The sequence below is a fragment of the Mus caroli genome, unplaced genomic scaffold, assembly GCF_978045245.1.
Source record: "Mus caroli unplaced genomic scaffold, Mus_caroli_1 scaffold_20, whole genome shotgun sequence".
Taxonomy (NCBI): domain Eukaryota; kingdom Metazoa; phylum Chordata; class Mammalia; order Rodentia; family Muridae; genus Mus; species Mus caroli.
Window position 1 is genome coordinate 37,369,138 of NW_028227275.1, and position 24,065 is coordinate 37,393,202.

The following is a 24,065-nucleotide window of genomic DNA, read 5'->3' on the forward strand; positions in this document are numbered from 1 at the left end:
GACAACTTTAAACTGTGTTTCATTATTACGCCCTTACTTAGTAGCCCTCCTATGGATTAAAAGTGTCTCAATTCAAATGCTAGCTTCCCTGAAAGAACTATCTTGACCTTGTAAGTCAAGTAAAGTCTCCTGAGTATCACTACTCATGATGTCTTCCTTACCTTTCTGCCTACTTTCACAAGTTATATGTGGATCAGTTTGAAATCGCATTAAGGATAGAGCCCTTTGCTCAACTATGCACTACTCGACATGCTCAGCTCCTGGTAGGACTAACCCTAGACGAGCATTTGGCCTAGGGTGTGTCAAATGTGGGTTTTTGCTATACACATGAATGCAACAATTAGGCCAGAAAGTCAAGAACTTCTATAACCTGCTCCCGTGTTCATGTTGAATGCTGCCTCCCATGGGATACACCCAGCCTCCCCTCTCTTCCAATAGACAGCTAACGGATCTTCACTGGGAACTACACTGTACAGTTAATTTACTGTTCATGCAACTGTACAGTTAATTTACTGTTCATGCAGGTTAAGTCTTAGGTCTTCACTAAAGCCACACCAGGCAACATAGTACTTACTTCTCATATAATTATGCTTAAAAATCAAAAGTTCGGTTCTCATTCACATTAAGAACATGCCAAGTGTCCAATAGCTACATATGGCTAGTACAGCAGATGTACAATTTAACCACACCAGAAATCCGGCTTCAGTACAAACTATATTTTGTACTTTTTGTCTCACATAGTGAATATGCACCTCAAATCAATGTAGATATTTGTGATGGTTTGTATATGCTTGGTCCAGGGAGTGGCACTATTAGGAGGTGTGGCTTTGGAGTAGATGTGTCACTGTAGGCGTGGGCTTAAGACCCTCATCCTAGCTGCCTGGAAGCCAGTCTTCTAGCAGCCTTCAGATGAAGATGTAGAACTCTCAGCTTCTCCCGATCATGTCTGCTGGATGCTGCCATGCTCCCACTTTGATGATAATGGACTGAACCTCTGAACCTGTAAGCCAGCCCCAATTAAATGTTGGTCTTTATAATAAGAGTTGCCTTGGTCACAGTGTCTGTTCATAGCAGTAAAGCCCTAACTAAAACAATATTCAATTGAAAAAGAACAATTTTGTGGATAAGAGAATATTAACATGATGACCTAATTAGGTTGTACAGTAGACAGCTGCCTTCCACATTACGGCACAGTCTATACCTCCTGGTAATAAATATTCCACATTACGGCACAGTCTATACCTCCTGGTAATAAATATTCCACATTACGGCACAGTCTATAACTCCTGGTAATAAATATTCCTGGGTCAAGCCACTTAGTTGCAGAGAACCCAAAAGGATTCTCAGTCACCCATGTGAACAATATTTATGTTATGTTTTCCACTTTGCAAAGTGTTCTGGCAAGGAGTGGAGGGACCTAGGTTAACTGGCGCTCTGAATACTCATTGGCCTTTCACGATCAAGACAGCCTTGAGCCTGGGGGAACTCAGTCATAGCTGACAGAGGCTTCATTCCTATAGCACCGAGCCTTTGGCTGCTTCAGGCAGACATTTCTACAGAAACAAAGTGAATATATTCAAGAGAGTAGATGGTAACAAATAAATTGGCAACCTATCTTAACTTGGAGAAGACAGGAAACAAAGGTAAATAATGAAAAACTTTTATAATACTGTTATTAGATAATAACTTTAAAGGTAAATATCTGTTTTTTTTTTAAACTAGAAATACAGCCTTCTTGAGTCTAAAAAGGCTAGATTAAGCAAAGACATATTGGCACTTCTGAAAAGTTCGACATACAAGACATTTTAAAAGATGGATAGAAGATACTCCTACTGTATGGAATGTGTACTAAAATACAGCTGCTGACAAATACTAAACAACGAATTGGGCGATTTCAATTTAATTGGGGCTGGCTTACGAAACTTGGTTCAAGTGCCCAACTTCTCTCAAACCTTCACTTCTTTCAAACCTTTATAAATTCAAGTGACCCAAATATTTACAAATAGCCATAAATTCTATGTTGACAGAGTATATTATTAGTGAGACTGCAGAATAAAATTATGATGAACAGAGAGGCATTGAAGCCCTTTAAGAGTTTTTGGTGATCCAGAAAAAACAGAGACCTGATCCACATTCCACTGGGTCAACCTGCAGAACTAACTAATCATAATTTCGCCAAATACAGTATTTTTAGTCTACCTCAAAGATGAGAAACTGGAGTGACCACAATATTAAGTGTCTAACCTTTGTTACAATGTTTTAGAAAACCACACCAATGATTAAAAAATGAACCTTTTCATTTGCCCAGCTTATTTTTTCCCCCCTCTAAAGGATGTGTCTCTTACTTGCTCTGCAGCTGGAATTCTCAAAAAGGGCCTCAAAGACAGACACACAAGACATCAAAGCATTCCTTAAAAGGCCCAGCAGCCACTAGGGCTACTGCCAGGAAATCACTCCAAACACTCTTTCAAAAAGTCAGCAGTCAAAGGAGGAAAGGAGGACGACTTAGGGGCTGTCGGAGCTGGCAGGTATGTTTAGAGGCCAGTAGTCTTTTGTCTTGAAGGAATTAATTACAGTTTTAAGTCCTTAATTGACACAAGAGAGCAGGCCATCTGAGGACTTCTAAATTCTTTTCTGAGATCACCTTGGAGGAAAAGAACACTTGATTAAAGTGTTTGGCCTTTCATTTAGTCGGAAAAGCTAAGGAGGCTAGAATGCTTAAAAATAATTCATGTGTTTTAGTTTAAAAAATTAAAATATTAAAAATAAATTGTATAACCAATGAGAAAATAATACAAAACCGGACTTCATGTTGTTTCCCCAGGGAAGGGGGAGAAGAAATGGGCTACATTCTGGCTTCTTATTCTTTTGTATACTGATGTAGGTAACTCTTTAGTAGCTTCCTTTTCATTCGTTAAAGAGAGTATCAGGAAAAGAAAAATACAATCTTAAGAGTATCTTCCTAGAGAGTAACAAATAAAATGGAAAGGGAGGAGAAAGAGATAATATATGTGTCAGTTCAGGAGTGAACTTTTAGAAGGCAACAATGCTAGGTAAGAATGCATTAAGATGCTCGTCTGTAACTTCGGACTCGCTACTGATAAAAAAAAAAAAAAAAGTATCCAGTTTGCAACAGCTTTATGAGATCCACTCAGGTCACCTTCAAAAATTGTTACATCCGACTCGCTTTGCAATTTTGTGACAAGCGAGTCGAAAAGTCAAAGGCAGCTTCCAATCACCTTTAGTTAACCCGAAAAGGGGCTGTAGGGAGTCTGATGGGGTGGATAACCCTTTACAGCCACGCACTGGATGCAACCGAGAGTCGCCTCCAAGACACAGAGACCCACAGTAGTGGCCCGCGGGGCAAGCGCATCCCGGCGGAGGGTGGCCGGGAGAAGAGTTGCCACAACTCCCGGGACGCGCCGGGCAGGGCAGAAAACTCCACGCTCGGACGTGGCTCTCGGAGGTCGCTCCCCAGCACTGCCCCGCCACGCGTCTTGGTAACGGCCAGCCGGCTCGGCGCGACAGTCCCAGCCGCGCTCCGCCTGTCGGAAGTGCGCGTGGGCCCCGAGCCGCCCCCGACGACCCCGGCGGCGCAGGGCGCGCCACTCACATGTGCGGGTTCCTTCGGAAGGCGTTGGTGATGTCCTTCACCACCCTCTGCACCAGCACCGCCACCTCCTCGTTCGACTCGGCCATGTTGGCGGCCGCCGCGATCGGGCGCGCCTCCGGCAGAGCCCAGCCGCCGGCGGGAGTTCCGCGGGGGCGCGCGCGCGCGCGCGCTGGCTCAGGCGCGTGCTCGCCGAGGCCGCCGAGCACTTCCGGGTCAGGGAGGGCCGGAGCACCGCTGGGTTGGGCCGGCTCTTCGAGCTCCGTGGCTTTCCGTGGAGTTTTGGTTCACTAGGCGTGGAGGAAGGAGGGTTCCCCCGCACTTCTCCGAGCAGCCGCGTCCCAGGGTGGCCTTTACCCAGGGACCTCCGGATGGCTGCACCAGGCCCGCTTCACCCGCCTACCCCGGGAGGAGGCGGGTTGCTGACCTCCTTTTGCAAGCCTGTGCTACTTTGTGCATGAAGTGTAAAGTAGCGCTTTTAGTTAGATCTTGTAATGTAGTAAGCAAAGGAAAGAGATTACAGGAGAAAGAACCCTTCAGATCTCGGGGAAAAGGTTAAAAAAAAAAGTAACCCACAGTACTCCTGTACTTTTAGCATTTTTGATACATTTCGTGATCACTGCGTTAATTTGGAGTATAAAATAAAGGCTTTGACAATTTGTTCCTGACCTCTGTGGCTCCACAAATTATAAGATTGCTCTATTCCATTTGGATTTTAGAAGTGTAATTAAAATTTTTATTTTTATATATCAGGTTTATTTGTCCCTTCTAAGTACAAAGTTCTGACTACCTCTAATTGGTGATGGTGTCTCCTCCTCCTCTTCCTCCTTCTCTGATGCTTGAAGCCTGTATCTTTTTAATTTTTGTTTTTTGGCCCTGGTAAGGTAGTGCATGGCTGTGATCTTGGGAGGGAAAAACAGGAGGTGACATTCAAGGTTATCTTTGGCTGGGCTATTTGAAACTTGGATCTCTGATAAGCAAACTGTGGTTGGTCCTGGTCCTAGTGAAGAAACAAGAGACAGTCTACAAACTTGTGGAAAGCAAAACAGACCTGATTAAGACACTGTAAAAGACTCTGACAAGCTCTGGGAGAAGCAGTGAAACAAATGGGGTGTGTTGCATCCCTAGACCAAGAGCAAGTTCAAGAGTCCTGTCGAAGAGTGATGCCAGGGGCTGGAGAGATGGCTTAGCAATGAAGTACACTTGTTTTTAGCAACCACAGCCACCTGTAACCCCAGCTCCAGATGATCCGACATCCTCTTCTGGCTTCTGTGGGGACACACACACCACATCTTTTACATTTTTTAAAAAACAAGTAATATGCTACTGGAGGTTCCTCAGAAAATTGGAAATAGATCTACCTGAAGACCCAGCTATACCACTCTTGGGCATATACCCAAAAGATGCCCCACCATGCCACAGGGGCACATGCTCCACTATGTTCACAGCAGCCTTATTTGTGATAGCCAGAAGCTGGAAACAACCCAGATGTCCCAAAACGGAAGAATGGATACAGAAAATGTTCATTTACACAATGGAGTACTACTCAACTATTAAGAACAAGGACATTATGAGGTTTGCAGGCAAATGGATAGAACTACAAAATATCATTCTAAGTAAGGTAACTCAGGCCCAAAAGGATATGCATGGTATATACTCACTAATAAGTGGTTATTAGCCAAAAAACATATAGAATACCCAGGATACAATCTACAGAACTCAAGAAGGTTAACAAGCCAAAGGGCCCAAGTGAGGATGCCTTAATCCCACTTGGGAGGGAGAAGAAAGCAATCATGGGGGCTTGGGGGGAGCGGCAGAGGGAGGGAGGAACCTGGGTGGGAGAAGGGACAGGGAGGGAAAAGGGGAATAAGATCAGGTATTGGAGGTGGGGACAGGACTGAAGCCCTGAGGCCCAGCCAAAAGAATGGAAACAGACAACCTTGGGAAGTAAGAGGTGGGGGGACCCTCTAGAATGTACCAGAGACCTGGGAGGTTAGAGACTCTCAGGACTCAAAGGGAGGGACCTTAGATGAAATGCCCTACAGTGGGGAGAGGGAACTTATAGAGGGAACTTCTACCTCCAGCAGAAAGAAAGGGCATCATGTGAGGGATGGGGTTGCCATCCCACAGTCAAAATCTCCGACCCAGAACCCAGAATTGTTCCTGTCTAAAAGAACTGCAGGGACAAAAATGGACAAGAGCCTGAGGGACAGGAGGTCCAGTGACAGGCCCAAATTGGGAGTCAGCTCAAGGGGAGGCTCCAAGGCCTGACACTAGTAATGATGCTATGGTGTGCTTACAGAGAGGAGTCTACCATGGCCTTCTGAGAGGCCACCCAAGCATCTGAAAGAGTCAGATGTAGATACTTATACTCAAGCAATGGACAGAAGCCAGGGACCCCTGTAGATGAATTAGAAAAAAGCTGGAAGAAGCTGAGGAGGAGGGCAACCCCATAGGAAGACCAGCAGTCTCAACTAATCTGGATCCCTGAGATCTCTCTGACACTGAGCCATCAACCAGGCAGCATTCACCAGCCGGGCCAAGGCCCTGGACACATATACAGCAAAGAACTGCCTGGTCTGGCCTCTGAGAGAAGATGCACTTAACCCTCAGGAAACTTGAGGCTCCAGGGAGTGGTGAGGTCTGGTGGGATGGGGGTGGGAGATAGGAACTTCCTCTTGGAGATGGAGGCAGGGGGAGGGGCATGGGATAAGAAACAGATAGAGGACAGACCAGGAGGGGGATAATGACTGGACTGTAAAAAAAGATTTTTTAATAATAATAATAATAATAATAATAATAATAATAATAAATTAATATACTGAAATAAAGTTTTTTGTGCAAAATAAAAAAAAATATGCTACAATCTTCTGATGGCTTCAGATAACTGGTAAGTCTAGTCAGAACCATCTCTCCTTCCCTTTGTGGCACTAGGGAACAGCCCTGACTTCTGAGAGCAGAACTGAAGGACCACACTGAGAAATAGAAGTTTTTTCAAAGTCTTTCTTTTTAATCTTAAAAATTAGAATTTTTTTGTAATTTTTCTAATATGCTACAGTTTAACAAGAAAAATCCAAACTTGATTCTCAAATCTCAAAATAACAACTGATTCTGAAAGACAATATCTCTGTGTGGCTCTATGTTTGTCCTCTCTCCAGTCTCTGCACTGATGGGAAAGCAGAGGATTATATGCCTCACGGTTCTAAGTGTTAGGAACGGCCTCGCCCAGTAGTTACAGATCTAATAAGCGTAGAACTCAAAGGTATAGAGCTGACATGTTCTAGAATGCTGATCCAACTCAATTTTATAAATAAGAGCTAAAATCCTAAGAAGGTTAGAATTGAAATTCATGACCCCTAACTAATGATATCTGAATAGTGTGGAGTTAAATTTAAGAGGATTTTGTTTAAAGACTAGAAGACCTATATTGAGGGTCCTACATACATGTCGTAATGAGATATAAAGCAAATAGTTCAAATGCCCAGTGATGTAAGATTGATTGAATTATGGCAAGGAGCCAGGGAGATGGTTCAGCAAGTAAAATCGCTACTGATGCAAACCAGAGACCCAAGTTCTGTCCCTGAATCTGACAGTAGAAGGGGGGATATTCCAGTAAGTTGTCTTCTGGCTTGAACTCACAGATGTATCACAATCACATAAATAACGGTGATGAGGAGGAGGGGGAGGAGGAGGAGAATAATCTTCCTAAATCGTGGTTAAGCTTTGTAAGAAAATATTCCTGCGTCATTGGATACTCACATCATTACGCAAGAACTATACAGTTGGACCTCTGTATCTGCAAGTCCCACCCCTGGTTGGATGTATCCAAAATAAGTCAACTGATTTGGAAATAACAGTACATCTGCAACAAACTTGTTCAGATTTATTTTCTTAAAACTGAGTAGAAGACTATAAACTAAAAAGGCTGCTAATGGTTATCAATGTCTGATAGAACTAATGGAGACAATTGGACATAAACATCCTAGGAGCTGGAACACTTTAATCTATTTGAGTGCCATGTGGGCATGTTAGTCTGCCTGTAATTCCAGCTCTGGATGGTAAGGCAGAAGATTCTTAAAGTAAGCTGGCCAATTAGACTATCCAAATTGGCAAGCTCTGGGTTTCAGTGAGAGGCCCTGCTTCAAAGACTACAATGGAAAAGCAATTTAAGATGATTCCCAGTATCAATTGGTGACCTCCAAACTCATGCTTAAACAAGCACATGTGAACATATATGAACACATAGCACAACATATATGTACCTAGGGCACATAAAAAGGAAAAATACATATGCATATATATGTGTTCTAAGCCTTACTGGGTACTCCAAACACAGCAAAACAAAAATCCTAATTATATATATGTTAGGCCCTAGAAGGAACAAGGCTAGATAGTGGACTAGCTTTAATGACCTGTGAAGAGAAGATAACTTTGGATTCTGGTCATGTCTTTACTCTCTGTATTAATCTACTTACATTATTCTGTTACTTTGTACATGTACTAAACCTATTTTTATTTCAAGTCTACCTTGTGATAACATTAAACAAGGCTCATATGCTCTTATAATATTTGCTAGATAATGTCTACTGACGTAGGAAGCTGATTTCATCACCTTAGCCAGTTGACCCAGGCGTGATGGTACACATCTCCACACCATAAAGGAGAAGGACGGGAGAACTGTGAGCTCAGGCCCTGGATCGACCACATAGCAAGTTCTGATCTACCTTAGCCTACACAGTGAGACCTTGTCTAAAAATACACTAAAGTGTTGGCTTGAAAGATTACTCACTGAGACAGAGCCTGCCTAGCATGTGTGAGACCTTAGCATTGGCCCTACACCTAAGAACAAATGTCCAATTTTAAATACTTGGTTATGATATACAATATTGTCATTATGATTGTATCATATAAGTCAAACCTCACTCCTCTCCACTATCGCAGGTTCTAAAATCTAAGAGCTTACCAGCAAGGAAACAGAAGGAAGACAAAATATCAGTAAGCAATATCAATTATCTGCTTTATTAATACACAAGATAGGCAAAGGGGGGCAATGCATCTTCATAGACTTTACTATGCTTTGGCGAAAAGGAAGAACAATAGCTATGTTTTTAGAAAGATGTACACTGAATGTGGGGATGCTTGGTAGATACCTTTGTTTGGGTATATTGGTTTATTTCTGCAAACACGAGACTTCATGTATCAGGACTACTTTTAAAAAGCCACATAGTTGCCCGAGAATGCTCATGCCATCTATTGTTATCTTTAGTTGACAAATCTAGCATTTCATTAGAGCAATTGTTGGATTGAAGTTAAAAGAGACGGGTTAGCATCTTTAAGCTGAGGGGCACTGGCCCGATGTCTGTGAATACGCAAAGCAGTATGAAATCAGCATGAAAAAGAGCAATAGTCAATGGAAAGCGGGGTGAAATAGTATCAAAATGAAATTGGCTGACCATGGCTTTAAACTACAGTGTAAGCAGACTCATAGAGCACAAACTGCTTTTAACCTGAACAAGTAGGCAAATGCTACCAAGGGGAAAGTAATGCTGGTTTAGAAGACCGATTTATGCTGATGTTAGACTTCATGAAGATACTAGTCACGTGAATGGTTTTGCTGCTAAGAGATAACTCTTTTCCTCAGCATTTTATAGTTCCACATGATCCCTTTCCTTTGCCTTGTTCTTTTTACTACTGAGGCCCAGAGGACCCCTGATGTAATCATTAGGAAAGAACAGGGGGGAAATGGCTAGAGAGAAAAAGCCAACCCAGGACTTGCACATGGAAACAGTGAGAGAAAATTTCCCCCTCCTAGTGCAATACAATACATATGTCCTATGTGTGAAATATCCCAAATTGTCACAGGATGTTTCTTAGTATTATGCCTTTTAAATGGATGTCTAAATAAATTTTTAAACAAAACTGACAGATGAAAATTGTAAGTCATAATGGAAATTGTAAAGACAAGTTTAATTTTATTGTAGAAGAGGTTCGGTATCTTTCTAAGTTACTGTGATGGTTGTATATGCTCAGCCTAGGGAGTGGCGCTATTAGAAAGTATGGCCCTGTTGGAGTAGGTGTGTCACTGTGGGTGTGGGCTTTAAGAGCTGCCCACAAGTCAATATTCTGCTAGCAGCCTTCAGATGAAGCTGATCTCAGCTCCTCCTTCACTGTGCCTGCCTAGATGCTGCCAGGTTCTCACCTTGATGATAATGGACTCTGAACCTGTAAGCCAGCCCCAATTAAATGTTGTCCTTGATAAGACTTGCCTTGGTCATGGTGTCTGTACACAGCAGTAAAACCCTAACTAAGACAGTTACTTTTTCTGTAGCTGTGATAAAATACCATGACCAAAGGGCACTTAGGGAAGAGAGAATATATTCTGGTTTAGAGTTGGGGGGACGTGATAACAAGGGGTGGGCACAGCAGCAGGACCAGGAGGTGAGGGCTCACCTCTTGAGCGAGGATGTGGGAAATGGGAGTAGGAAGCTGAGGTGTAACCTAGAAGTGGTGTGAGGCTTTTCATCTCAAAGCCAGCCCCCAAGGCTGCACCAACTAAACCTCCCCAAACACCACACACCGGAAACCAATTATCCAAGACTATGGGGGACATTTCCCATTCAAACCACTACAGTCTTTGTATAGTTTCTCTTTCAAAAACCAATCAGGAACTATTGTAAGGGAAAGTACCCAAGGAGCTAAAGGGGTCTGCAACCCTATAGGTGGAACAACAATATGAACTAACCAGTACCCCCAGAGCTTGTGTCTCTAGCTGCATATGTAGCAGAAGATGGCCTAGTCGGTCATCATTGGAAAGAGAAGCCCCTTGATCTTGCAAACTTTATATGCCCCAGGACAGGGGAACACCAGGGCCAAGAAGTGGGAGTGGGTGGGTAGGGGATCAGGGGTGGGGGAGGGTATGGGGGACTTTCAAAATAGCATTTGAAATGTAAATGAAGAAAATACCTAATAAAAAAATGGAAAAAAAATACCTTATTTCTCAGTTTCCTCCCATTTCCATGTTTTAAACCACCTCTGAGACCCATCAACATTAATATTAGGCCAAAGGTAGCTATATGAATGATGAATTTTCCCTGTGAAATGTTGAATTATTCTCTTAACTTGCAGTATAACCTTTATAGAGATGTATAGTCTGAGATTTAGGAAGGTATACCAAAGACTAAGTCCCTACTTGACTTCTACTGATGGTAAGCACTATGCTTTCCGTGGCCCCAGCTTCCAAGTCATCAGAATGAAACAACAACAAAAACAACAACAATAGCAACAACAACAACAGTGGCAAAGATGACATATAAGACTATGGGTAGAAAGGACTAAAAAATCAGCCCTGAGACGACATAGCTTGAAGCCGTTTTACTTAGTTATTCCACACGTTTTAATGAGAGTGTTCTTGAATCTAAAGCATTGTGGCAGATGCTGGGTATCAGATGGTGAGAGAAACAGGTGGTCAGGCCCTCTTGTGGATCTTCCATGCTCATGAAGAGATAGAGACAGTCAAGAAACAGACAGATTTGTAAATAAAAATTCTAATATATGACACAAAGGCAGAACCCAAGTAATATACAACAGCAATGTGAGTAAGTGCAGATATAATTTTAGGCAGTATTGTCAGAAAAACCTGCTTGATGATACTATTATTTAAGCTGAAACCTGAAGGAGGAGAGAAGACCTGGCCTGTGAAATGCAGGGACTTCATGACTGATGTGAAGACCGACCCTGAGAAGCTGGAGAAAAGGGACTTACTGAGCGTGTCTCGAGAATTGAAAGAAGGCAAACTAAGTCTATCCACTCATAGAGCGTTCATGAAGCGATTTCAGGTTCAGGGTGGTTGACACCTGGCTGCCAAAAAAGAGCATAGTTGCCTAGCTCCCATCCTTTCTCCCTCTCTGTGCCCTTTGTGTTCTTTATTATGTTACCACGAACAGTTCTTTGGAGTACTTATTAATTAGATGTATTTGAAGAATTTAAAAAAAAATTAATAGCAGGGGAGGGGACCCATGGAGATGGCTTAGAAGGAAACCATCTTCTACACAAGTACAAAGACCCGAGTCAGATCTCCAGCACCCTCATAAGATCTGGGCACTGTGGCTCTCATTTGTAAGCCTGGCAGTGGAAAGGGTTGCATATGGTAGAGACAGAAATGAGAGCTGAAGCTTCCAGGCTGGTTCGGCAAGAGACCCTGCCTCAAAAATAAGCTGGAAAGCAATGGAGGAAGACTCCCAACATCGACCTCTGGCCTCTTCACATACATGCACATGTGCATACACATACACAACACACATGCAACCCCCTCCATCACACACACACACACACACACACACACTCATGAGTCCTAAATCTATTGGTTAAGGTCCTCTGAAGGAAACAGAGTTCACTTTGTATTTTAAGTAAGAATATTCTAAGACTCATCCCTTGAAGTTTACACACTCTTAGGAAACTAAAAGTCTCAAAAATCAGGAAACCTATCCACAACTCTCAGCATTCAGCAATAAAGTCAGCGACTATAATTTATTCAAAAGATACTGCAAAGCTCAAGAAACTTGAGGAGGCTCCCAACAACCCTCTCTGAAGCACCGATCAGGTGCACCCTGTGAAACTCAGGCTTCTCCTTGCAGTGACCTCCTGGAGAATATTGATCTTTTTTTCCTGGCTTACAGAATTGCATGTTCTTGCTAGCAGGCCCAACTGTTTTGCAAAGGAGAGTTTTAAAATGGCCAGTGCTGCTGACTACTCGATAATAGTCCCTGGTTGGCAATAGGTAATCCAAAGTAGATCATCTTTCTTACTTTGGTGAGAAGAAAGTGAGTTATCCATTGCAAGTAGTGGAAAACAAACAAAACAAAACAAAATCCCAACTCATCCCCAGTTGGTCCTTAGATATCTGACATTTGGTAATAGAAAGGTGGCATTGTGCATTGGATGGTGCTTAGGATCATCTATTATGGAGTGTAGCACCACAAACCACAGGGTGCTTTGAGTCTTCAGTAGGTTCACTGTTTTATTAAGCAAGCTGCCTCAAAGGGCAGGCATATATTCCCGTCAGTGACTCCTACTGCTGTGAAGCTTAGTCTCCTGATTGCTTTGTTGTAAAATGAGAGCTTTAATAAAAAGAATCCTATAGACCATATTGTCACTCTCAGATACATATCATACACCTCTGTCTGTCTGTCTGTCTGTCTCTGTCTGTCTCTGTCTGTCTGTCTGTCTGTCTGTCTGTCTCTCTCTCTCTCTCTCTCTCTCTCACACACACACACACACACAGACACACTCACACTGCCTTAGAGTTTCCACTGCTGTGAAAAGACATCATGACCATGACAACTCTTATAAAGAAAAACACTGAATCGAGGCTGCTTTACAGTTCAGAGGTTTATAGTCCATAGCAAGAAGCATGCTGGCATAACTAACTAGAGCACCCTGGGGAGGGTACAACCCATGTTTTTGAAGATAGATATCATATTTTTGTTCACTTTCTTCATGAGTCCATTGGATAATTATTGTCCACTCTGGCTGTGGTTATAAGGGCGACATTCTGTTTTGCTGATTATTAATAACTTTTTTTTTTCTGAAGTCGATGACCTTTGGTCATCATTCATATAAGCTAGTCACCAGAATCTGTGCCTACGAAAAGATATTTTTCATTATCTCTTGAATTAGATACTTTTCTGTTGCTGTGATAAGACACCATGACCCAGACAACTTGTAGAAGAAAGAGTTTCTCCTATAGTCTCAGAGGTTTAGAGTCCTTGACTATCCTTGCAGGGAGCATGGAAGTGGGCAGTCATTGTGGTGCTGAAAGAGCAGCTGAAAGCTTACATTTGGATCCATAAGCACAAGACAGAGAGGGAGAGAGAGAAAGAGAGAAGGAGGGACTGTGGCAAGCATTTTCTGAAACTTCAAAGCCCATCTTAGTGACATAACTCCTCCCACAAGGCCACCCCTGCTAATCCTTCCCAAACAGTTCCACCAACTGGGAGCCAAGTGTTCAAAAATATGAGCCCGTGGGGACCATTCTCATTCAAAACATGACATTCTTCTTCTCCTCAGATTATCAATTCCTAAATTTTACTAATTCCTATATAATTTTTCATACAGCTACCAAAGTATTTGCTACTGTCCACAGAACCATTTAGATCACTCTTCTGGTCATGCTTTCTTCCAATCTGAGTGGACAACTAGACACCCAATCTGATGTTCACATGGAGAATCCCCTTTTGACTTGGTTCTTTAAGACCACAAGTAGGCTAAAATGCTAAAACGCAATGCCATCAGAGTATGAGAAACTATTTGGAAACTAGACATGTTCAATCAAGTGTCTTGGGGGAATTCTCCATGCCGCTCTAGGGCATAGCTCAGGGAAAGGCATGTCACTGCAGCACAGGTAAGTGGTAAGGATGTCTGAGTCACTTACACATGCCATTTCTGTCTTTGGAGATGAATGAAACTGATCTTGTGTACCCTGCTTACAACACTGTAGCAATGTGAGCCAAAGAAGCATCTTAGGTCACATGGTCACTTGATGTCTCATATCTTCAGTCCCAAGGACTCAAGAGCAAGGTCAGAACTCTCCCCCAAAAAGTAACACTTAGCAACAGAAGATTGACATCTCCAAACTCCTGAGGGTATTGTAACATTTTTATTTGCTACTGTCTGAGCATTCTGATCTGCTGTTTCAAGTACCATTTGGCATGCTGAGTCACATGGTCCAGATCAGCTTGCATGGAGGTTTACATTTGTTTCAGAGTCTCCAACTGCTCTGGAAGCCATCCAGAAGGATGGGTATTCAATCAGCAACTCAAAGGATTCAATGAGAGAATACTACATCCAGGATCCAAACAGGCTCGCCTAGAGTGATAGCATCTATAAAACGAAGCAACTCACCCTTCCTTTCAGTGGAACTACAGAGGTGTGCCTTGGAACATCACTAAGCTGGCAAGGCCCTGGATGCCCCACCTCCCACCCTCAGTGACACATGTGATAAGGCACATGTATTTTCTGCACACAAAATACAACCCTTCATAGGAATGAAGGACCAAATGCCCTCATTACACACACATAAGCATTTGCATATCTGATGAATAGAACTATGTAGCTGTCCATTGCTGTTCTATATCTTTGCCCTAGAGAATGTAAACACAAAAGTCAGAATCCCATTAGGCTCTGCGATGCTATGTTCTCCATTCCTTGCCCTGCATGTAGAGAACTTCTTCAATCAGTGCTTAAGAGGATGCATGACCTGATGGAAGAATCGATGAGGAATAACTGGTGAGCATGAGACAGCCGACACGAAGCGTAAATGTAATAAGCAAACAGACAGGAAGTCCCCTAGGAACTTAGCCAGAAGCCTGATCACAAGGAGTTCAAAGTCCACATGTTGTCAGTTGATATTTTTTTCAAAATGTTGCCAGTAGATATTGAACAGGTTTATGCATTTTGTTGAAATTTGCTTGCCCTTCAGGGTTGTCCCCATCACTTTATACTTTACATTGGCCACGCACACATATATGTGTATATTAATAAATGCACGTATATGCTTATTCTTATATCCACACTCTCAAGCTTTATTAGAGAGTGAGATGAATGAACATTTGATCTGAGTTTTTTTTCTCTCTTAACATCTGGCACAGACTTGAATGTAGCAAGCACTTTCAATATTTGACAAATAAACAAATAAAGACTCAACTAAAATGCCAACTTAAAAACTCCACCTTAAAATGCCACTTACAAAACCATGTCACCTTTAGCTTGAAGCCTTCTTGGCTCACCCCAGCTGGACGTGTTCTTCTGCAACCCTGAACTTCAGTGCACTCAGTAAGCTTTGGCACTGTTCACACAATGTCACATTTTACAGTTACCCTATCATTTTTTACAAAATTAGGGCAGTTGTCGAATTCATTTTTTTTCATCACAGAAAGTAGTGTGCTTTCTTATATGAGAAGAATATTAAGTGTATATTTATCGAGAAAAAAGAAACATGATTGTTCTTTTATTGCTAGTGTTATGGATGGCAAAGATAATACGAAAAGAACTGTAATTGTAAAGATCAATCATTCATTTGTTATAAATATGTAAGTTGGCTGCAATTCAGTATTTGTTGATATTTTTATCAGTTGGAAGACCATACAAAGTGTAAGAACTATACTGGAAAGAACTGTCAATAATTATGTATCTTTTAAAATAACTGAGAGAACCATAACCAAATGTTTTGCCCCTTTAACATAAGTATATAACTTAGTGTTTTCTTGTGTGTTTATGGGATGGGCTATATAACAGTCACCATCTAATCCAGAATAGTGGGATGCCTTCCCCAACCACGTGACATGTGGCTCTGGTGTTTGCTATGTTGCTTCAGATTTATTTTATTTTATTTTATCTTATTTTATTTTATTTTTGGTGTTTGGTTTTGCTTTCTTTTTTTTTTTCTATCATGCTTTATAATTTTTTTTAATGGAAAGCTGAGTATGGTATCTGGTAGGATAGCATAAATTTCTTTCTCACATTTCTGGAAGCCAAAGAAGTAAAGGCTTCTTATTGCAGGCAGCTGCCTACTTACTGTACCCTCAGGTGGATTCTTCTCTCTGTACACATACATCCCCAGTATCCATGTGTCCACATGTCTTCTTCACGGGAGAGCATCAGTCGTGCTGGCTTAGAGTTCATGTGGTACCATGATTTGAACTTAAACGACCTCTTTAAAGGTCCTATCTACAACCCAGTGAAATTCTGGTTTACTGAGAGTTGCCTGTCTGGATGAGTATAGCCCAAAACTCACTTCGTAGCAACTGTCCTCTTTAAACTGTGTTAGTTATCATCACCCCAGAGTGTAAAGATATCCAGGCTCAGCTAACCAAAGCTCATTCCCAAATGACATTCTCCAGCTTTGAGGGTGTTGGATCTAAGTTCTTCAATGCAGTGCATCCTAGTTCTCCCTCATGGTGTCTCAGGACATTGTTATATTCATTTCCCTTATCTATGAATGATGGTTATCAAGTACAATACTGACATTATTGTCTTGAATAAACTTTTCTTTCAGATAAGTATAAGAATGTGATTCATTTTAATTTTGTATTTTCTTTCTCTAAGACCTCTCCTTTGTTTGTACAAACCCAAGTTCTCAGTCTGTGTAACTTTATTGTCCCCTGAACAGCATTCATAATGACAAATTGCCCCAATTTTCATTGTCTGAGGAAGTTTTTACTTCTAAAGGATTACTTCACTGGTACTGAGTTCCACGAGGGCGAGTTTTTAATTGTATCATCATTAACTATCTTGTTTTCTTGTAGCATCACTTCTGAATAGCAGTGTGACCTACTTCTGCAGTGTGACCTACTTCTTATCCTCCCACCTCCTACAAGGAAGGCATTCCACTCACTTTCAAGATGTCCTGTTGTTCATTTTCTATAGTTTGAATAGGAAATACAGTGTGTGTGTGTGTGTGTGTGTGAGAGAGAGAGAGAGAGAGAGAGAGAGAGAGAGAGAGAGAGAGAGAGAGAGAGAGAATGTGTGTGTGTGTCCTCTTTGGCTTTGCTGAACTTCTTGGCTTTATGGTCTTTTGTCTGTCCTCAATTTTGAGACAATCTTAATTACCCATATATCAACCATGTTCTCTCTCTCTCTCTCTCTCTCTCTCTCTCTATTCCTCCCTCCATCTTTCTCTTCCTCTTTTCCCTCTCTCATTTTCTCTCTTTCCCCTCCCTCTATTCCTTCCAGTTCCTCCCTTCCTCTCCTCCTATCCAGATCCACCCCCTTTATGTCTTTCATTAGAAAACAAATAGGCTCCTAAGGGGAAATAATAAAACAAGCTAATATAAAACAAAAACAAATGCATTGGAGTTGGACAAGACAAAGATCAGAAGGAAAAAAGCCCAAGAGAAGGCCTAGAATCAGAGACCCACGTTTACATATTCAGGAATCCTATAAGAACACTAAAACTATAGAAGCCATAAAATATATGCAGAGAACTGATGCGAACTGTGCATGCAGCCCCAGTCTCTGTGAGTTCATATGCACTTTGATAATGTTGATTTAGGTGACCTTGTTTTCTTGGTGTCCCCCATCTCCCATCTCCTCTGGCTCTTATACTCTTTCTGCTTCCTCTTTCATGGATTCCCTGAACCTTGAGGTGAGGGATGTGATAGAGACGTCCCATTTAAGGCGGAGTGCTCCAACATCTCTCACTCTCTGCACAATGTCTGACTGTAGGTCTCTATGTTCATTTCCATCTGCTACAGGAGGAAGCTTCTCTGATGATGGCTGAATATGGCACTGATCTGTGAATATATTGGAATGTCACTCAGAGTCATTTTATTGCTACTTCTTAAAAACAGTAGTGTTTGGTTTTATCCTATGCCTCTGGCATATCTAGTTTCTGGTTCTTGGTCACCCAAGCAACATTGGGTATGGGTTCCATTGCCTGGAATGGGCCTTAAGTCAAATTCGATATTGGTTAGTTATACAACATTAGGACCTCCATCGTCCTAGAACATCTTGCAGGCAGTACACTGTTTTAGATAAAGGATTTGTGGCTGGGTGTTTATGTTTCTCTTTTGGTAGCATGCAGAGTACCTTCCTATACCAAAGATGCTAGAATGTCAGGGTGAGGGCTCTATGTCGGCACCAGCTCAACTCCTCCAAGTTCAACGAGTTATGGAGGTGCCGACTTCAGCAACGGGGCCTTGCCATCTGTGCAGAGAAACTCACAGTCTCAGCAACAGCCTTGGTTATGTGGGGGTTTCCATAGGACCCCTTTGACCAACTAACAATTTGATGACAAGAATTGTCCACTTGGGGCTCCCCCATTAGTTGGCAACTTCAGTTAAATTGCCTTCATATATGAATATATTTTGTGAATTCTCGACTCTGTTAAGTTTACATTCTTCCCCTCGAATGGCCCTTATCTTCCTATATTCTGTTCCTCATCCTTCTTGCCCCTCCCCATTCTCACTGGATCCTCCTACACCAGTGTCCACCCCCCCTCCATCTATCCATAACCATTCTATTTCCCTTTCCAAGGAAGATCCATCTGTCCTATCAATCCCTTACTCTATATCTAACCCCTGTGGCTAAATGGACTGTAGCTTGGTTATCACTGACTTAATAGCTAATATCCACATAAAAGTGAATACATACCATGCATGTCTTTCTGGGACTGGGTTACTCATTCAGGATTTTTTTTTTCTCATCCCATCCATTAACCTAAAAAATTATTTTTTAATGGCTGAGTAATATTCCACTGTATAGACAAACCACATTTTATTTATCCGTTCTTCTGTGGGGGGATATCTAGGTTGTTTCCAATTTCTGGCTATTAATTATTTTTATTTTATGTGCATTGATGTTTTGCCTACATGAATAGCTGTGTGAGGGTGTGGGGGATCCCTCACACAGGAACTAGAGCCACAGACAGTTATGAACTGCCATGTGGGTGGTGGGAATTGAACTCAGCTCCTCAGGAAGAGCAACCAGTGCTCATAACTACTGACCCATCTTTCCAGAACACCCCACCCCCACCATTTCTGGCTATTATGAATAGAGCAGTGATGAATGTGATTGAACAAATGTCTCTGTGGTAGAACAAGATGCCTTTTGAGTATATGCCTGTCTTAGTTAGGGTTTCTATTCCTGCACAAATATCATGACCAAGAAGCAAGCTGGGGAGGAAAGGGTTTATTCGGCTTACACTTCCATGCTGCTGTTCATCACCGAGGGAAGCCAGGACTGGAACTCAAGCAGGTCAGGAAGCAGGAGCTGATGCAGAGGCCATGGAGGGATGTTCTTTACTGGCTTGCTTCTCCTGGCTTGCTCAGCCTGCTTTCTTATAGAACCCAAGACTACCAGCCCAGAGATGGCACCACCCACAAGGGGCCTTTCCCCCTTGATCACTAATTGAGAAGATGCCTTACAGCTGGATCTCATGGAGGCATTTCCTCAACTGAAGCTCCTTTCTCTGTGTTAACTCCAGCTGTGTCAAGTTGACACACAAAACCAGCCAGTACAATGCCCAAGGGTGGTATGGCTAGATCATGGGGTACATTGATTCCTATTTTCCTTCCAAACCACTGCACTGATTTCCATAGTAGCTCTACAAGTGTGCAGTCCCCGTATCTGTGGTTGAATGTTTATTCTCCTCACTTGACATTCTATCCAGCATGAGCTGTCAGTTGTCTTATTGATTGTAGCCATTCTGACAGGTATAAGATGAAATCTCAAACAACTTCTGCTTTGTAATTCCCTAATGGCCTAGGGCGATGAACATTTCTTTTAAGTTTTTCTCAGCCACTTGAATTTTCTCTTTTGAGAATTCTCTGCTTAATCTGTATGCCCATTTTAAATCAAGTTATTTGGCTTCTTGCTATCTAGGGTTTTTTTTTCCTCTGAGTTCTTTATATATTTTGGATATTAGTCCTCTATCTGATATGGAGTTGGAAAAAATTTTCCCATTCTATCAGCTGTTAAAATGACAAGGAAACACATTTTCTGAAGAACAAAGAAAAGTCAGGAGGTAGATCCAGAAAACTTAGTTCCACTTCATTGATTCACCCAGCCATTCATTCACTTATTATGCAGTTTAAAAGATTTCTGTCTGTGTGAATTTGTGTGTATGCATGTCTATGTGTGTTTCTATGTGCACATGTGTGTGCAGGCATGCATACAATCTATGTGTGCATGTAGAGTCAAGACGTTGATACTAAGTATCTTCCTTGACCGCTCCTTGTCTATATGTGTAGCACATACACGCAGGTGCCAACAGAGGCCAGAAAAGGGTGTTGAATCTCCTGAAATTGGAGTTACCGATGACTGTGAGCGACTGTATGGATGCTAGGAACCAAACCTGAGTCCCCTGAAAGAGCAGTACACATTCTTAACCAGTGAGCCATCTCTCCAATCCTGACTTTGTGAGTGGGTCTCTCACTGAGTCCTGCCTCTCCAGCACTGAGATTGGGGACACGCGCTGACACTGCTGCCCTTTCCCATGGGTGTTGTGGGTTCAAAGTCGGGTCCTCATGCTTGTACGACAGGCACGTTCCTGGCTGAGCCATCTCCCGCTTCCTTAATGTGCAATCTGAGGGATTGCCTACTTTGCCTTGGTTCTCCAAATGGCAGTTTATATATAAATTACGTCCTTTGAGCATTTCTCAGCAGTGACAATTTCACCACACTGGTAATGAACCAGGAATTAATAATTCAGCCTTTCACTGTTCATTTCCAGGTCTTAATAGAAATCAATTGGAAGAAAAATAACGTTGAAGCCTGGGAGGAGATTCTCAGCTTTTCCATAGAAAGAAATAGATACATAATTGCTGCAATTATTATTTACTGTTACTTCATATTGCTTTTGAAGGAAAATAGGCTGTGTGGTCATGAAAATCCACTGAACAGTAAAAAAGTACCTATAAATGAACAGCTTTTGTAGGTTACACATAATTTGTTATGATGAGCACATGCAGAAAAAGAGGAAATATGTTTACATGTTTTAATTCTTTACCATTAAAAGGGCAAGCTTAGGGCTAAAAACACAGCTCAGTGCTTTCCTGTAATACACAAGGCCCTAGGTTCAATCCAGAAAAATGAAAAGGAAGAAAGAGAAAAGAAAACATCACAACTTACAAGAAGGAGGCAGGAACCACCACAGATGGCTTCACTGTACCCCGAACATGATTCTTTTTGCCATATGGAGTCACACATGAACATGGCCCACTCCTCAGTCTGAACTAGTCCTTCAGAAAAGGAAGTCTTAACAGAAACAGCATGTATTAATAACAAATACAAACACAGAACAGCCAAATATTTTTACTTATTGGCTCCAAATTGTGTAAAATGGGAGAGCTTTCCATATCTGTGTCCACTGAAGAGTTAGATAGAGTGCCCATGGATGACTCTTTGTAACCAGGAAAGGTGACCTAATTTTCTAATGTGTTGCAGTTTGCAAAGGAGCAGTTGTACTTATGTGAGGGTATCTTGCGTTAGGTCACAGCCTTAGGCAAAGCCAGGTGGCATGTCACTCAGCCATCATACTGAAGTGAGTCTCAGAGGAAAGCTGAGACAACTTGCAACGAATTCTTTTGTAGTCTGGAATCACTAGTAATCGCGCACTCTCTCTCTCTTTCTCTCTCTGTGGCAGTCTTTATTTTTTAAATTATTCACACTATGCAAAGATGAGGTGCTCTGTGTTGCTGCGTTGCTGACTGAGGTTTGTATCCGGAGGGTGAAGGAGTCTGTGTTTGCTGTCCTAAAGAATTAAGGCTTTAGAAGCAGATGGTTTGGTTTCAAATAAAGGCTCTGCAATGCTGTGAACTCTGCAGGGCCAGGCAGTGGTGGCACACGCCTTTAATCCCAGCATTTGGGAGGCAGAGGCAAGTAGATTTCTGAGTTCGAGGCCAGCCTGGTCTAGAGAGTGAGTTCCAGGACAGCCAGGCCTGTACAGGGAAACCTTGTCTTTTGTCTTGAACACTCCCGCCCCCGCCCCAACCAAAAAAAAAAAAAAAAGAGAGAGAAAGAGAGAGAAAAGAAAAATAAGAATTCTGTGATCTCTTCTAAAAATCCCTCCAGTTCCTTCTTGTATAAAAAGAGTATAATATTTCAAGAATTTATTGTACTTATTAGCTAAGATAATACTAGATATGTGTCCAATAATGCCTGTCTTAATACAGGCTAATTGTTACACAATTCAAAGTAAAAATAAAAAAACATTATCCTGTTGATATTTATTAATATAAATAAAATTGATTTGACTTTATTTTTTATATATTTTGGAAGAGTACACAGAACTTTATTGATGGCATTCAAGAAAGTAGGGTTCCCTAAGCCACTTTCTTTCTTCTGGGAATCTGGGATGGAGGCTCTGAGGAGAGATGCTTCGTGTTGGGGGCTGAATTGGGACAGAAACTCCTCAGCCGCTGAGGGTCTCTCGCTTCCTCTCACATGGTTGCTGGAGTGTGTGGAGCAGGAATCCGTACTCCTTGGAGGCCATGTAGTCCATGAGGTCTACCACCAGGTTGCCGTAGCTGAGCTGCATCTGTTGTCATGCTAGAAAATGTTATTTACAAAGTTGTCATTGAAAGTAATGCGAACCTCAGCAGCAGAACCTGGACGAGTCACAGGAGACAACCTGGTCCTCGTTGTAGCCCAGAACCCCCTTTACTGAGCTCTCTGATGACTGTTCCACCACCTCCTTCATATCCTCATACTTGGCAGCTTTCTCCAGCCAGCATGTCGGATCTACTATGGACACATTGGGGGTAGGCACATAGAAGGCCACAGTGAGCTTCCCATTCAGTTCTGCAATAACCTTGTCTACAGCTTTCGTAGAAGCAGGGAATGCAGGGATGAAGTCCTTGGCAGCTCCTTGGCTATCAGACCGTAGCTTTCCAGAGGGGCCGTCCACAGTCTTCTGACTATCAGTGATGGTATGGACAGTGGTCATGAGTCCTTCCATAATGTCAAAGTTGTCATGGATGACCTTGGCCAGGGAGCTAAGCAGTTGTTGGTGCAGGAAGCATTGCTGATAATCTTGAGTGAGTTGCCATACTTCTCATGGTTCACACCCATCACAAGCATAGGGGCATCAGCAGAAGGAGCAGAGATGATGATCCTTTGACCCCACCTTTCAAGTTGGCCCCCGCTTTCTCCATGGTGGCAAAAATACTAGTAGATCCACAGTATATGCGACACCAGCATTACCCCATTTGAGGTTGGTGGGATCTTGCTCCCTTTGATGACAAATTCCCCCATTCTCATCCTTGACTGCCATGGAACTTGACATGGGTAGAATTATACTGGAACATATAGACCATGTCATTGAGGTCAATGAAGAGGCCACTGATGGCAAAAATTTCGATTTTTGCCAGAGTTGAAGGCAGTTTGGGTAACCTGGTCCACATTATGGCTGAATCCATTCACTCCAACCTTCAGCATCCTGTCTCAGGGCTGATGCTGGCACTTCATGAGGAGGTGTGGCTGTCTCTGGAGTGGGGAGGGGCAGAGAGACGTTTTTATATTTCAGAAGCAATACATGGCAATGTCAATACGAAATCAAGCATATTATCATAGAAAAATTTAAATTATAAGCAAGGTATTATGCTATTGCATGGATAAACATTGAAAATATTTTACTAAGTAAAAAGGATAGTTATAAAGATTCATATGTGGTGATTCTTTCTGTGTCAAGAGGCCAGACTATATAAATACATTTAAACAAAAAGTTGAACAGCAGTTACTTAGAGTTGGGGAATGAAGGAGGTTGGAGGGCAAAGGCTAAGGGAAGAGGGGGGACTTGTTTTAGTGAAGTAAATGTTCTAAATTCACTATGATGGGCAGCTGTAGCTGAAGAGTTGATTTGTCTATTTTGAAAAGCATCTGCCATTTAATATGTGACATGTAGCTCAAGCTATTTTTAAAAACTTTATTGTTTGTTTTTACAAGTGTGTGTAGGCGCCTT

General features: G+C 42.1%; 1 protein-coding gene and 1 pseudogene across 1 annotated transcript in view; both read right to left on the minus strand.

Annotated features, from left to right (window-relative positions):
• The window catches only part of Ptar1 (protein prenyltransferase alpha subunit repeat containing 1), a 42,014-nt gene extending 38,258 nt beyond the window's left edge, over nt 1–3,756 (minus strand). The window contains exon 1 of the mRNA XM_021152152.3: nt 3,614–3,756. Within this exon, the coding sequence (XP_021007811.1) occupies nt 3,614–3,699 (86 nt within the window). The 5' untranslated portion in view covers nt 3,700–3,756. The remainder of the gene's footprint in view (nt 1–3,613) is intronic.
• Nucleotides 3,757–22,700: 18,944 nt separating this feature from the next.
• LOC110286010 (glyceraldehyde-3-phosphate dehydrogenase pseudogene) lies at nt 22,701–23,542 on the minus strand (annotated as a pseudogene).
• Nucleotides 23,543–24,065: the final 523 nt, after the last annotated feature.